Genomic DNA, 14,184 nt, shown 5'->3' with positions numbered 1-14,184 from the left:
AGTCCCCGGGGAAGACCCAGGACACGCTGGAGGGACTATGTCTCTTGGCTGGCCTGGGAACGCCTCGGAATTCCCCTAAAGGAGCTGGAGGAAGTGTCTGGAGAGAGGGAAGTCTGGGCATCTTTGATTAGACTGCTGCCCCCGTGACCCGGTTCCGGATAAGTGGAGGAAAATGGAATGGAAATGGAATGTTACACTTGCCATTATTTGTTTTTTAATAGAAACATAAATACAGTGAAGGACTTGTACATTTCTTTTTTTTTTCTCGAGTTTTATAGAGTGGCTGCCAGCATTATACAAATGGGGGAGGAAGTGATAGGGCCATTGTTTGTTTACTCATTACAGCTGCGTTACTGTTTCACAAATAAATGTAAACCATGCTATATCTTGCTACTTTACCGTTAAAGGATTGGTTCAGGATTTTGACAAATTGACCCTAAAACACTTTTGACTTGCCCATATGTACATGACTGTGTGTCTTAGCTGCTGTCACTTTTGGCCAAAAATGACGCTCGACAATTTGTCCTAAAAACGTAGAATATTCGAACCATTCAAACATCTATTTTTGCACATTATGTCCATAAGAGGGCAACCTAACACAATGAGAGACATTACTAATTGTAAATGTGTATTTATTTTAGCATAAAACATCTTTTATAAAGATCGGCAGTTCTACACATTCCATGATTATGGTACCGTGGTTCCACTTCCTGACAGAACTCCCTGAAGCCGCAGATGCTTTTTTTTAAACAATTGAATATTAATTTTCACAGTCGACTGTCTTTTTCTTTTTACTATTTGATTATATAATTGAATTTGGTTTATTCGTTAACAGCCCTAATTGTGAGTATGCTGTAAAAAGGGAGACTTAAAAGCTTGTTTAAAGCAGAGGGCGCATTTCCAAATAAAGCCTCACTTTGAAGCTTGTGCTTTTTTCTGGGTCCACATATTCAGATATTCGTTCACTGGGTCAGCAGTCGGGTTTCAATTTTAGCATTCAAATATTTGAGAATCCCACCCCACCCCCCGCCACTACACAGCACATTGTGCCAATGACACCTACAGCCTTGTTAGCAAAGCTCAGTGTGGAAATCATTCAGGTTCTGCTGACCGTCGCTGTTTCTGTCATTTTAACAAATGGATCATACCAGCTGTCTCTCACAAACCTTGACGCTGTGATGTAAGTAGAACTTTAACCACAGCACTGTGAAAGCAGGTGAGGACTGTGCAATTTTTATCTGATAAGCTAACAGCATTGTACTGTAGGTCCCAAAACTGAGATCTTTGAAAAGCTTAGCATATAAAGGGTCAAGTAGTGGGTTTAGAAGATTCATGATATGTAGTCTCACAATTTGTTAAGATGGAGTGTATTTGGGATTCAGCATAATGTTCAACTGGATCTGTAGAAGGAACTAGGTTTGAGGAACTAATGTTGTCTCTAATCCATTTTACTCTAGTAAATAAAACAAATATAATGAGCCGTACAGGGTGATCAGCTAAGAAACAGGCTTGTGCAAGTTTGGCTGAAGACATCTGGGACTGTTTACTGTTGCAGATTAAATGAGAGAAATATGCAGCTCTAGCAGCAGACAGAGCACACCTGTATTTTAGTACACAAGTTGGAGGTAGAAAGCATCACATTTTGGTCAAGTCCCCCTACAGTCCTGCTTCAGGGCACAGGTTTCTTAAGTAAACCAGGGTGTAGACCTGTTTGACCATCTGCAGCTGATTTCAGGGGACTAGACAGGAAGACACTTTTAAGTTGTTTTCAACAGAGCCAGTTGCTGCAGTCCATCACAGTTTACAGACCAAATAAGACCAAAATCCTATTAAATCTAAACTCTCTTGGTTTAAAATGGTTCAGCACTAATTCATACTAAAGCATTGTATTTTATTAAAAATAAACCTAAGGTTATGGGTTTCTAACCTTTCAGAAGAGCTGGCCCTGGAGAAGCTGACGGTCAAAGTAACTGAGCTCCAAACAGATCTGCATGTCATCACATCTGTGCTGAGACGGTGTCCATGTCTCACTTCACTTCACATAGCTGGGATGACGTTACCATCTGGCTCCTCTCAAAGCCAGCTCCTCAACACTCTCTCAGGTAATGTCAGTGAAAGGGTTGACCACAGTTTGAGTGCCCAGGCTGTCTACCAGGTGCACACAAAGCACCAGGGCACTCCATTATTGGAGCGAGCTGGGTAGCCTATTAAATGCATCAGAGCCACACTGCTGTACCGGGTGACATGTTCCTTAGTTACCATGAAGACACACACTGCTGTTTATTTTGACCCAGTGTTAAAATGTCAAAATCTATTGCATTAGTGAATAAAGCTCAAGATTCCTGCATTTTATACAATATATACATTATTTTGAACCAAAAGTCAATACTTTGTTCAACTCTACACATTAAAGGTCAAATTATGCTCATTTTCAGGTTTATATTACTATTAAAATGTTACGACAAACGTTTAAATGCTTGTAAAGACACACATTAGCTTATAAAGCTAAACTAAACAACCACAGATGTTTGAGCAGCAGCCTGGTCCAAAATCAGGAAGAAATAAGCAGTGCTGGCTTTCAGGAATACAGCTGTCCCTGATGTTTTCATCAGGTAAATGCAGCTATTTATATATTGCTACAACATTACGTTGGGCTAGTATTCATGCATGGACTCATTCATTCATTTTCTACCGCTTATTCCCTGAACGGGGTCGGAGCCAATCCTGGCCAGCAATCGGGCGAAGGCGGGGTACACCGTGGACAGGTCGCCAATCCATCGCAGGGCTAACACATAGACGAACAACCACACACGCACTCCTATGGGCAATTTAGAGACACCAGTCAACCTAAGCTGCATGTCTTTGGACTGTGGGAGGAAGCCAGAGTAAGCACGGGGAGAACATGCAAACTCCACACAGAAAGGTCCCAGGTGGGGCCCGAACCCGGAACCTTCTCGCTGGGAGGCAACGGTGCTAACCACTGTGCTGCCCTATCTAACAAGAGGATATTTGGAACATTAGTAGTTTTCTGTGTTAAAAATACACTTAATAAAATTTCAGAAGTAATCCAAGAAGCAGCAGAGTGAGTGAGGTATCCACTGTTCTCATGACTGACTTTACAAAGTAACTTATGTATTGGAAAATCTACACATTAACCAGTGTCTCTGCAGCCACTGTGCTGACAAGCTTTTACTCCTCAGACAGTTATTCCCATTTTTATGCTTTAAAATGTTTGTTAGAGCTTCAGATTAGTTTAGTGATACACTTTCAAAATACAATCCAAAATCAGAAAAAGTTGGGGCGGTATGCAAAATCTAAAACTGTACACAGTGATTTGTAAATAATCGGTGTCCTGTATTACTTTATCAGAACGAGAATCGGCTTTATTGGCCAGGTATGCTGAACACCTGAGGAATTTGTCACTGGTACAGTGGCTCTCAATTTGTATGTACAGTGTTCTTCCATAAGGCTGAACCAGATAAGGCTGAGAGAACAAAATAACATATAAAAAGATATATAAATACTAAATTGCTTAAAATAAACAAACCATAAATACATAACCTATGTAAACAAACCATCTTAATACAGATTCCTTAGATTTATTTATTTATTCTTGTGATCAAGGCATACTGAGCAGGATATTTGATAATGTGTAATGGTGACTGTTGTCATTTCTGCCTAGCAAATGTATTGGTGTAGGTGTAAAACAAATGTACTCTGAACTGCTGTCAGTAATAACATGATCAACTTTTAGAGTCGAATCACCGCTTAAGGAGTCTCAACCTGGAAGATATGAAGCTGGCCGACTGCCTCCCTGAGATCCTTAATCTACTAAGACACTGCAAGTTGGAAGGTAAGAACATGATTGAGGTCAACCAGGCGGAGCATAAGAGCAAAGTGGACTGACTCACTTCTGTTCATAGTATGACTTGGCTCCCCAAGGTTAAAAAATACGGTTAATAGGGGTGTGACGATACGCTCAGCTCCCAAGACGAGACAATACATGATAGTGGGTTCACGAGGTTAGGCGATATTTTAAGAAATCCTCAAAGACAAAATATAACTGGAAAGTCACATAATGCAAAACACTGCAGGTGCATTTTGAAATATTTTAACTAATCATCCTGGAATGAATGTCACTTTTCTGCTTTCTGATATGATATGGTAATTCATATGCTGCAAAAGACAGCAGTATGCAAGCAGAGTAAAAGGCTTCACCACAGGCTCAGCTGACTGACTTCTCTCCTGTGTGATTTCACGTGTCTCTTCAGACCTAAAAACTGTGCATGAAAAAACTGCTTAATGCATCTCCAGGAGCACTTAGATTAAGTTAATAATCACATTTAGCATTCTTTTCATGTTGGACGGTCTGAAACAGAATTTAGTTCATGGTTTTACTTCAGTCTCAGCCTCTTCCCTTTCCCTCAGAGCTGCAGTTTAATGATTGCCGTCTTCTTGAGCAATGGAGCAACAAGGAGGAGAGTTTGCAGCGGTTGGTGGCTGCTCTGAAGGCAGTGCCTTCCCTTAACATGTTAAGCCTGGCTCAGAATCGGCTAGGTAAGAACATCCTTGACATCTTTCCTCTAACAGGATTCAGTTTAGGAATACATTAGTACCACTTTATTTTCTCTGGTGTATTGAGTGCAGCGTAATCTCCACACACTGATGCTTATACCATCCAAGTCCCCAGTTATTTTCTGTCGCAAACTTTTCCGCTGGTATCTGTTGTGATTACATAGGCCTAACCATCGGGGGTAACGGGGGGGTTCAGTGTCTTGCCCAAGGACACTTTGACACGTGGACTGCCGGCACCGAGACTCGAACCTTCAACCTTCTGGTTGGGAGACGACTTCTCTACCACTGCACCGCTGTTGCTCCCCAAATAAGATTATAGATGCCACTGAAAATTAACTAGAATATATTAATCCATATAATTATCAGGTGTTTGTACTCAAATGTATAATTCTGGGGCACAATGCCTCCACAGTGGGAACAGGGATTAGGAATGGAAGATAGAGCTTAGAGAGGGACACGTGAGGAGAGAAGAAGTACTGTAAGTGTCCAGGCAGAAAAACTCTTTACTTGTGTGCATTGTGTGTATGTTCATGTTACGTGTTTCTTCTGCCAAACTGCCTGTTAATGCAGGTTTGAACAGTGTAGTTTGGCTTGCTAAGGACTATTAGGTCAGACATGAAAGAAGTAGTTTTTTCCTTTACACTCAGTCTCAGCAGAAATGTGACTTGTGTGTTTCTAATTCCTGAATAGTTTAGAAAGGGAGTGTTTCAGCTGTGGCAACTAATCTTAATGCATGTGTTAACAGCCAAGAACGTGTATGTACTGGCAGAGCTGTTCTCCGGATCCTCACCGAGCTCAGTGAAACGACTAAACATCAGGTAAGGCTGCAGACAACACAGGATGCTGCCTCAGACTTCTCTGGTGGATTGAACAGCTTAGTTATTAGCTGATGTACCACAATAAATACAGCATTTCAGTTTTCAACATTCACACTTGTAACCAGTTAAAATGGAGAAATGTCGACTCGGGCTTTGTGTTGTGTGGACCACACTGAGCATGGAGAAAAGAAAGAAGGGCAAAGAATTGTCTGAGGATCTGAGACCCACAACAGTGGAAGAGCCTGGGCAGTCTCAAAGCTTCAAGTCCATGTCCAGAGATCTGGCTGTTCCTGTGTCCACTGTGCACACTATCAAGACGTTTACAGCCCATGGCGCTGTAGCTGATCTCCCTGGACGTGGACGAAAGAGAACAATAGATGACAGATTGTAATGAAGGATTGTTTGAATGGTGGATAAAGAACCTCGATCAACTCCCAAACAAATTCAAGCTGACCTGCAGACAACACAGGGTGCAACAGTGTCAGCTCACACTATCCGTCGTCATCTGAACGTTAAGGGACGCTATGGTAGGAGACCCAGGGGACCCACTGCTGACACAGAGATATGGCCATTATGAAACCTGAAGACTACCAGTGAATTCTGGGGCACAATGTAGGACCCAGTGTCAGAAAGTTGGGTCTCTGTCAGAGGTCATGGGTCTTACAGCAGGACCCATGACCCAAAGCAGACTTCAAAAATCACCAGAAATGGTTTCAGACAATGACCTGGAGTTGTGAAGTGGCCAACAATGAGTCAGGATCTAAATCCCATACAGCTCCTGTGGAGAGACTGGGTCAGTGTGTCTCCCAGACTGCAGGAGTGGTTGGGTGTTCCCGGTCTGCAGCAGTTAGTACCTACCAACAGTGTTTAAGGAAGGACAAACAGTGAACCGGTGACAGGATCATGGACACAAAAGGCTCACTGATGATGAGGTTGATCAACTGGTTCAAGGTTCAAAGGTTCAAAGTGTTTGTCATATTCATAGTAAGGAAATGTGTTTCCCTGTACAATGAAATTCTTACTTTGCCGTCCACACTGAAAGCCAAACAGCACAAGTGAAATATAACGTGGATAAATAGTAGCACAAACTCTAGAGGCACTTTAAACAGTGAGTGAAAAGAAATATAATAAGAACACAATAAGACAATGTATGCTACATCGGAGCTGTATGTGCAACAGTCAGCAACTATGCATGTAAACAGTACAGGTGGAATTACATGAAGTAACTCCTGATTGTGAACTCCTGTCAGCTGTTTAGGAGTCTGATGACAGCTGGAAAGAGAGTTTTTCAGTCTAGTGGTCCTGCATTTCACACTTCTGAACCTCCAGCCTGAGGGTAGGGAGGTGAACAGTCCATGCCGGGGGTGGGTGGGGTCCTTGAGGATAGGGGCAGCTTTCCTACGCACGCTGTGGTGGTAAATACTCGAGGGCAGTGGAGTCCTGGTGATCTTCTCCACAGTCTTTACCACTCTCTGCAGGCGCTTGTGGTCCATAGCAGTAGTGCTGCCAAACCAGACAGTGATGCAGCTGGTCAGGATGCTCTTGACGATGCAGGTGTGTGTGTGTGTGCCTTCTCTGTGCTGTAGCTGGAGGTCTCAAAGCGGGTGTAGAGGGTGTTGAGGTCATCCAGCAGGCTGTCTGTGGAGCTGCTGATGGTGGTGGTGGTCCTGTAGTCTGTGATGTGCTGCAGGCCTTGCCACATCCTTCCGGAGTCAGCAGTAAAATAGAAGCCATTCAGCTTCTCTCTGTACTGCCTCTTGGCCGCTGTGATGGCTTTCCTCAGTTTGTACTTCGCAGCTTTATACTCCATCTCATTGCCTCATGTGGCGTACCTGACTGTTTATCCAGGGCTTCTGGTTGAGGAACCTCCTGACTTGTACAGTGGGCATGATGTTGTACTGTATATTAAACATTCAAACTCCATTTATCCTTTTCAAAAGATTTCATTTACGTTGAACCCTTGTTAAAATGGTTGAAAATGAGAAAAACTGTACATTGGTCGCTATGAAGAGAAACATTCAGCACCTGTAGTGATGTTATGTAGCGATGACATTTTTAACCTGTCCCTCACCCAAGCAGTTGTGCCAACATGCTTCAAAACATTTTAAATGCAGAGCTTTTACTTTCACCACTGGTGTTCTAATGCTTTATTTGTTATATATAACATGATGATCTCCATGTGCTGTCTTTTGTCCTGACCAGCTCCAACTTTATTCAGCCTGCTGATCTGCTGGAGTTTGCCAAGAGGTTGAGGACACATCGTCCCCCACATCGACTGACCCTCGACCTCAGGAGGAACCCAGGTGATCGAGACCTTGACATGTGGAACACTGCACTAGGGAGCCTCCGTCCATTCTGTGTTCTACTGGTTGAGGGATGGAAATCCACCGACACAATGGTCGACCACATCAGCAATATGTGAAGAAAGCTGAAGAAACATTTGTTCCGAGAATCTGACATTGAAAGCTGGCTTTAAAGTTCCTTCATGTAAAGTCTGCACTGTTCTGTTCTCTGTTTAGGTTCAGTTCAGATAGTTATGTACTGTCGATTCCAGTTACAAGTTTTTACTGTTTAAGAAAACCCTCAAAATGTCAAAAACCAATCCAACCACACCTGCAGCATGAGTCACTTCTCTACTGGCTATCCAGTGCAGTATTGTTCTAAACACTCATCTATTCACTGTGTCCAAATATGAGTCTCTATTCCATCTGGATCACAATCTGCAGTGGAACATGGACGTATGCGAGTATACTGAGCTTACAGATGGACCAGAGAAGTGGACCAAGCCCTGCAAGTGGCCGTACAACTTCTCATAGCCATTTATTCACATTTCTATTGTAATTATACATTTTCTACTAAGATTACTGTTGTAAAACAAATAACTTTGATTTTTCCTCTTCAGTTCTGACACACGATTAGTTCTATACATGTGACATTTAGCTTGTTCTCCAGTGCCATTGTGCACCATCCGAAAATAAAAGAGCATCCCGTCTTAGTTTGACATTTGAATCATTTATTTAACCAATCTGTTACACTTCCAGAATCGTCTCTCAGACAGTATGTGACAGTGGACATTACAATATAACTGAAAAACCTGCAGGCTCAATGAAGAGGTGAAGAGCAGTTTCACAGCAGCTACACCTTCTGTTCCTTGTCATCCTCCACATTAGACCAACAGCATCAACACCAACTAGCAATTCATCATTATTAGGAACAAAGTAGAAAAAAATCAATCATAAAAACATTAAAAAGAGCTTGATATTTTTTAGTGGATTTTTTAAAGCTAAATACTGTAACGCTTCTTTTTTGTAAATCCAGTTTGTTTCCCTTGTATATTCCTATGTTTTAGTAAATTCAAGTCAAAGAGAGTGAACACCGTATGTCTGCATGCTAATTGATTGATTCACTTGGTCTATCTACAACCGTCTGTTACACAAAACAAAGATACTCTCACAAACACACAGTCATACACACTGCCACAACATTTCAGCCTAACCTGGCTATCGCTGAGGCTTCCCATTTACTAAGGGGTTTACAAGAAATAAAACTTAAAACATTTGGCTACGGGCATGCCTCCATAAAGAAGTCAGTTGTCAAATGAGGGAAAAGGTTTCTTCTGATTTTTTTTCGAGTGATTTTAATTGTGAGAAACAGCTGGCTTTTGGAACATATTGTCTCACCTGCCTGCCTAAAATACTCTGATAATCATATGTAAAGATTTTAAGATTAAAACTGCCATGGTAACTCATTACAACCTGTTGGCGATTACAGATGGCAGCAACAGGATATCATGTTCCGCTTCTCAAACTGCAAACTGGAGAACTTGTTTACTGACAGTTTAATTTACACATTGTTGCTTTAGTAAGATTGTCACCAGTTGGGGTTTTGTTTAGTTGGCACTGCTGCTAAAGCCATTTTCTGGCTTCTGTTTATTCCTGTGTGAAACAAGGTACAACCTGTATATGAGACCATTTCGAGTTATTTAATGGGGTAATGTATAGTATGTGCAAAAGTCTTAGGCCACCATTAGAGTTGTTGTTTTAGCAAGCAGGTAAAATAGGTATTGAACACATCACCATTTTTCTCAGTAAATATATTTCTAAACTTGCAGTTCACATGAAAATTTCACCAGATGTCAGTAACAACCCGTGTAATCCATACATACAAAGAAAACAAATAAGTTCAGAAATTAAGTTATGTGCAATAAAATGGACACAGGGAAAAGCTACTGAACACATGAAGAAAGGGAGGTGCAAACAGGCTTGGAAAGCCAAGACACCAGCTGAAATCTATCAGTAATTAGAAAGCAATCCTGCCTCTTGTCAGTGGAAATTAATATCAGCTGGTTCAGTCCCAACTGATGGCCTATACTAAGTGCTAAGTGCAAAGGGAGATCACACTAAATACTGACTTTGGACTGTAGAAACCATTGTGTTCTGAATTTTTATTATTATTATTGAGTATATATTTCCTGTATTTTCTGGTTTTATCTTAATAAAGAGACAGAAAAAATATGAATTATAAACCTTGCTAAAACAGCTAAACTAATCGTGGCCTAAGTCTTTTGCACAGTACTGTACTTGTATCCGTTTTGACAACGCTGTTAGCAGTCTCCTCTGCTTCCTGATAGGCCGGGCCCAAAACGTTCCATACCTGCCACATCTTTACTGCCTGATCAGACACAAACTGAACTTACTGAATAAAGGTGTCAGTATGCTTTAGACAAAGTGGTCTGGCCGTTGAACAGTACCTGAAACTACTCCCCCCAAACATTTCTTCTGACATTAATGGGTTGTAGCTGGGGTTTTTTTTCCATCACCTTTGAAACAGTCACAACTCTTTTCTGGTGACCAGTAGGCCTGTAACTTCATGTTTTCATGCATTCAGCAGTTAGTTTGAGTAGAGAGCTGCTTGACCTCACTTGGACATAATGTAGAGTTCACTGGAGAGGACGTTCTCTCTCTTTGCTCTTTGTCGGCACCACAGTTCAGTGATGAGGGTGATGCAGTTTCTATAGACGGATGGATAGCTGACTTCTACAAGCCATAATCTCAATAATATGAGTAGGTATCTTCCTCTGCAAATTTCTGCCCAGACATTTAAAAAAAGCGAATCTTTTCCTCCAGACAAATCACTTCTTTTTGGAGTATGAATCAGACATACAGACATCAGAGCACTGTTTGAAGGGCTGATAGTGGGAAACTGGTCTGTAGCCAGTGACGGTGCAAATTGTTTCAATCAACGTGAGAAAAATGTACACTAAAAAAATTAAACAATGTCCACCCTGATACATTAGATTCCACAGCAATTTCCCCTGTTACATATGCTGCTTCTTCCTCTCTTGTTGTTCTGTATACTGATTTACAGCCTGTACAGTGTCAGTGTTTATGTTATCTATGTGAGTGTGTATGTCAGTGAGCTGCAATTCACAAACATAGTGATGCAAAAAGTTCATCTAGCAGATTAACTGTGAGATTCGGTGTCATCTGGACCCTCAAGATGGAAGTCTGTGTTTTTCTCAGACAGCGTGTGTCCCCATGAATCATTCACCATCATCATTTTCACATGTCACCAATAAACCCAAATGAATCAAACTGGTACAGCACGATTCACACGGCCGTACATAAACACATATAAAACTATACAATCAGCCACACATCCATACACCCGTACCCATACAGAAATACACACACTGGACCATATAATACAATATTTTGAAGGCATTAAGGAAAATCTATTTAAATAAATATGAATAAATTAAATAATATAAAACAAATGTGTTAAAAAGAAATTCTGTTAAATACAGCAAAAAAAATTCAAATGGATTCAATAAATGACAGCACTTGCTCATAGACAGAGACCATATGTATGCAAAAGACTGGTACATTTTGTAAACAATGACAGGAAGACAAGCACACAAACAGGTAGACACATTCACAAATCATTGGTGAGTAGAAAGGCGGTGATGGTGGTGGACTGTTGTTCTTTAGGACCAGATGCAGTGGGAGGATGGCACTTCTCAAATTTGTCCCAGAAAGTACGTGCATGCTGTGGTGTGTTTAATCACTCATTGGCAGTGCTGCTATTGTTCCTTCTGTTCAGGAGGGCTATGGTCAACAACCAGAATTACTGAACAGCACCAAGGCCTGTGGCAGAGTAGACAAACATGACCAGATTTCTACAAGATTAAGTAGTGCTCAAGGAAAAAAGCTGGTTGTGAGATCAGTTTACATGTTGCAACCAGGGTCAGGCGGTGATCTGTCATGGAGCCAAGGTAGCTGGGCCATTTCCTCTGGTAACATAGGTCTATCCAGTGAAGAGTAATTAAAACCTTAATACTATAAGTGTAGGGTTTCTTTGGCCATGCCTGTACACCCCTGTGTAATTAGAACATGGACACCAAAAACCATCTGGACCATAGGTTACTGGCTCCAGTGCTGCATGTTAAATAATTAGAGCAATTACTGTGCTGTAGAGTATTTAACACTCAGTCAGTATACTATGATTGCACTACCACTAATCTTAGTGTGTGCATAAAGCCAGACTTTGCAATAACAAATAACATTTCTCCCGTCTTACAAATTAATTCTCTTTGCTCAGTTTAATAGACTCAGGTGTGCTTGGTCTGCTATGTGGAGTAGCTTGTGGTGGCTAACATTAACTAATATTAACCAAAGGATAAGGACGGTCATGGATGGAGACTAAAACTGACAATGGGGTGCCTCTATTCATGATTAATGTCTGTCAGCTGACAGTCCTGGATCAGCTGATTCATCCATAATTTCCCGAAGTTAGCACGAGTCAGCTGTGCATGAGGAAGAACTTATGCAAGTTCTCAGCTTTGCTTCCATTCCTTTAGCTCATCACACACATGTCTGGGATTTGCTAATGAAGAAACGTGTTGCCCAGTGCAGCAGCATGTTTCACTGATGTGTTTTTAATAGCTTTTGAACAACAGCAGAGGTCCATCACACAGAAGAACAAGCTGATCCAGGACTGATACACTGACAGCCTTTAACCGTGAGTAGAGGCAGTTCATTGTTGCTTTTACTCTCTGTATGGAGATCACTGAAAATACTATTAATATAGAAACAATTACTGGCCTTATGCTTTAAATGGGTTTTTTGTGTAGTGGATATCATTGAGTCAGTTTGACTTCATGATTCTCCTCTTTGTGTGACTGTTGCACTGTGCTTTAGCATCTGCCATTACCTTATTATCACTTGTGACCATGACAGCTGTTCAGTGCTAATTAATGCTGGATTTATTCCATAATGGCCAAATGGGAAGGACGGGGGTAAACCTCCCATCATTATGACTTAGAAGCGTTCAGACATTATTCCAACATGGTTAACCCCACTGCTTGCCATTGTGGTCGCAAGTCTTGCACAAGTCTGTTAGCAAGTAAAACCAACTGCAAACAAGCAGTGTATGGCCAGTTCCTTTTTAATTAACTGTATTGATTACATTGGTGTTAATAATGGATTTTATGTAGATGCAACTTCCAACGTTGATGATGCTTCTGTTCATTTTGCTTCATGGGAGGTATTGACTCAAAATTAGTGGGAGACTAATATGTTTTTCGCACTCAGCTGCTCATACACAGTAATAATAGACTTTAATGTGGCAATGTTTGGGAGTTTTAGCAATGTGCATGATAACACAACAGAGAATATCATAAAGTTTGAGCACCTGGCTCTCAACATTACACTTTAGCACTTAGACTGCTGATAGTCAGTGTGGTGTGTGTTAAACTGTTAGCATTTGCCTACATACAGCATAGTGTATATCTGTGTCCAGAGTCCCCATTCTGTCGCATGTGTTAATACTGTGGAGAGTACTACAGAGTACATGCACTCTCATTAGTGTGTTAATGTGGAGTGTTAGTGTGCATACAACGTTTACAGAACTGCCTTCTACAGGGCTCACCAAGTTACATTTAAAGAGCCCATGGTGCTTTTCCTTGTCTTCTGATTTACCTACAATGTTACAGCAGTGAAATCTCATCTTATACATGACCTAAAGCACAAACAATAAGGTGAACATATGATCTAGTACTTCTGTGCAGAACCAACTCGGTTTATACATGTCTCGTAGACTCTCACTCATGAGACTTTTTTTCTAACAAAATAAAGTATTACGTCATAGTTTAAGGATTTCCTTGAATAGTCATAATCTTGCACATTCATGTGAGCTTGCCTGACATCCATCAGTGTCATTTTAAAAGCAGAATGTTTCAACTGCACCTGGTTTTGTAGATACATTTTCCCTCCTCCTGCTGCACTGTGACCAGAGGATGCAGAGAAAAATACAGGGCCTGAGGTTACTGCATGTCCGGGAATGTTCCTGTACAGGGACTCACTGTTTTACCTGACCAGGTCTAACCTACAAGCAGCCGGCCAGTGAAGCCCCCCTCGGTGGTGAATGATCAGTTCATCAACACTGGATTCCCCCGGAGCACAGTACTTTTTTTGTTTTGACTGCTTGAGGCCAGTGTGGCTGCAGAATGTGATGTGTTGCTGGTTAATCAGCAGATTAACGACCCATGACGTTATTGTTGGTGCTACGCTACCTGTTGAAATTAGTGTAACTACTTTGGGACTGTATGTGGTCGTGTGGGGAAAAACACAGTGACCACCAGTTGGGTTTACTGACCTTGGGGCTACTTGAAAGGGAGTGATGTTTCCACTACGTGGTGGGACTTAACGGTAAGTTTAAAAAACACGTTAACCGTCTGTTAATGCCTTGTTTCTGTAATGTTAGAGAGAATTGTTGTAAGGCTGGAGAAGTT

At 41.4% G+C, this 14,184-nt stretch overlaps 1 protein-coding gene across 2 annotated transcripts in view; it reads left to right on the top strand.

Moving 5' to 3' along the window:
* The window catches only part of lrrc41 (leucine rich repeat containing 41), an 11,749-nt gene extending 3,355 nt beyond the window's left edge, over positions 1-8,394 (top strand). The window contains exons 6-10 of one of the 2 annotated variants that reach the window (XM_020620878.1): positions 1,938-2,102; positions 3,755-3,853; positions 4,429-4,557; positions 5,321-5,393; positions 7,596-8,394. In XM_020620878.1, coding sequence (XP_020476534.1) covers positions 1,938-2,102; positions 3,755-3,853; positions 4,429-4,557; positions 5,321-5,393; positions 7,596-7,815 — 686 coding nt within the window. In that variant the 3' untranslated portion in view covers positions 7,816-8,394. Of the gene's footprint in view, positions 1-1,934; positions 2,103-3,754; positions 3,854-4,428; positions 4,558-5,320; positions 5,394-7,595 lie in introns of both variants that reach the window. The other variant, XM_020620877.1, reaches the window with a different exon arrangement.
* Positions 8,395-14,184: the final 5,790 nt, after the last annotated feature.

Source organism: Monopterus albus, unplaced genomic scaffold, assembly GCF_001952655.1.
Source record: "Monopterus albus unplaced genomic scaffold, M_albus_1.0 scaffold250.1, whole genome shotgun sequence".
Taxonomy (NCBI): domain Eukaryota; kingdom Metazoa; phylum Chordata; class Actinopteri; order Synbranchiformes; family Synbranchidae; genus Monopterus; species Monopterus albus.
The sequence above is the reverse complement of the archived record's forward strand: the minus strand, read 5'-3'. Positions and strand labels throughout refer to the sequence as shown.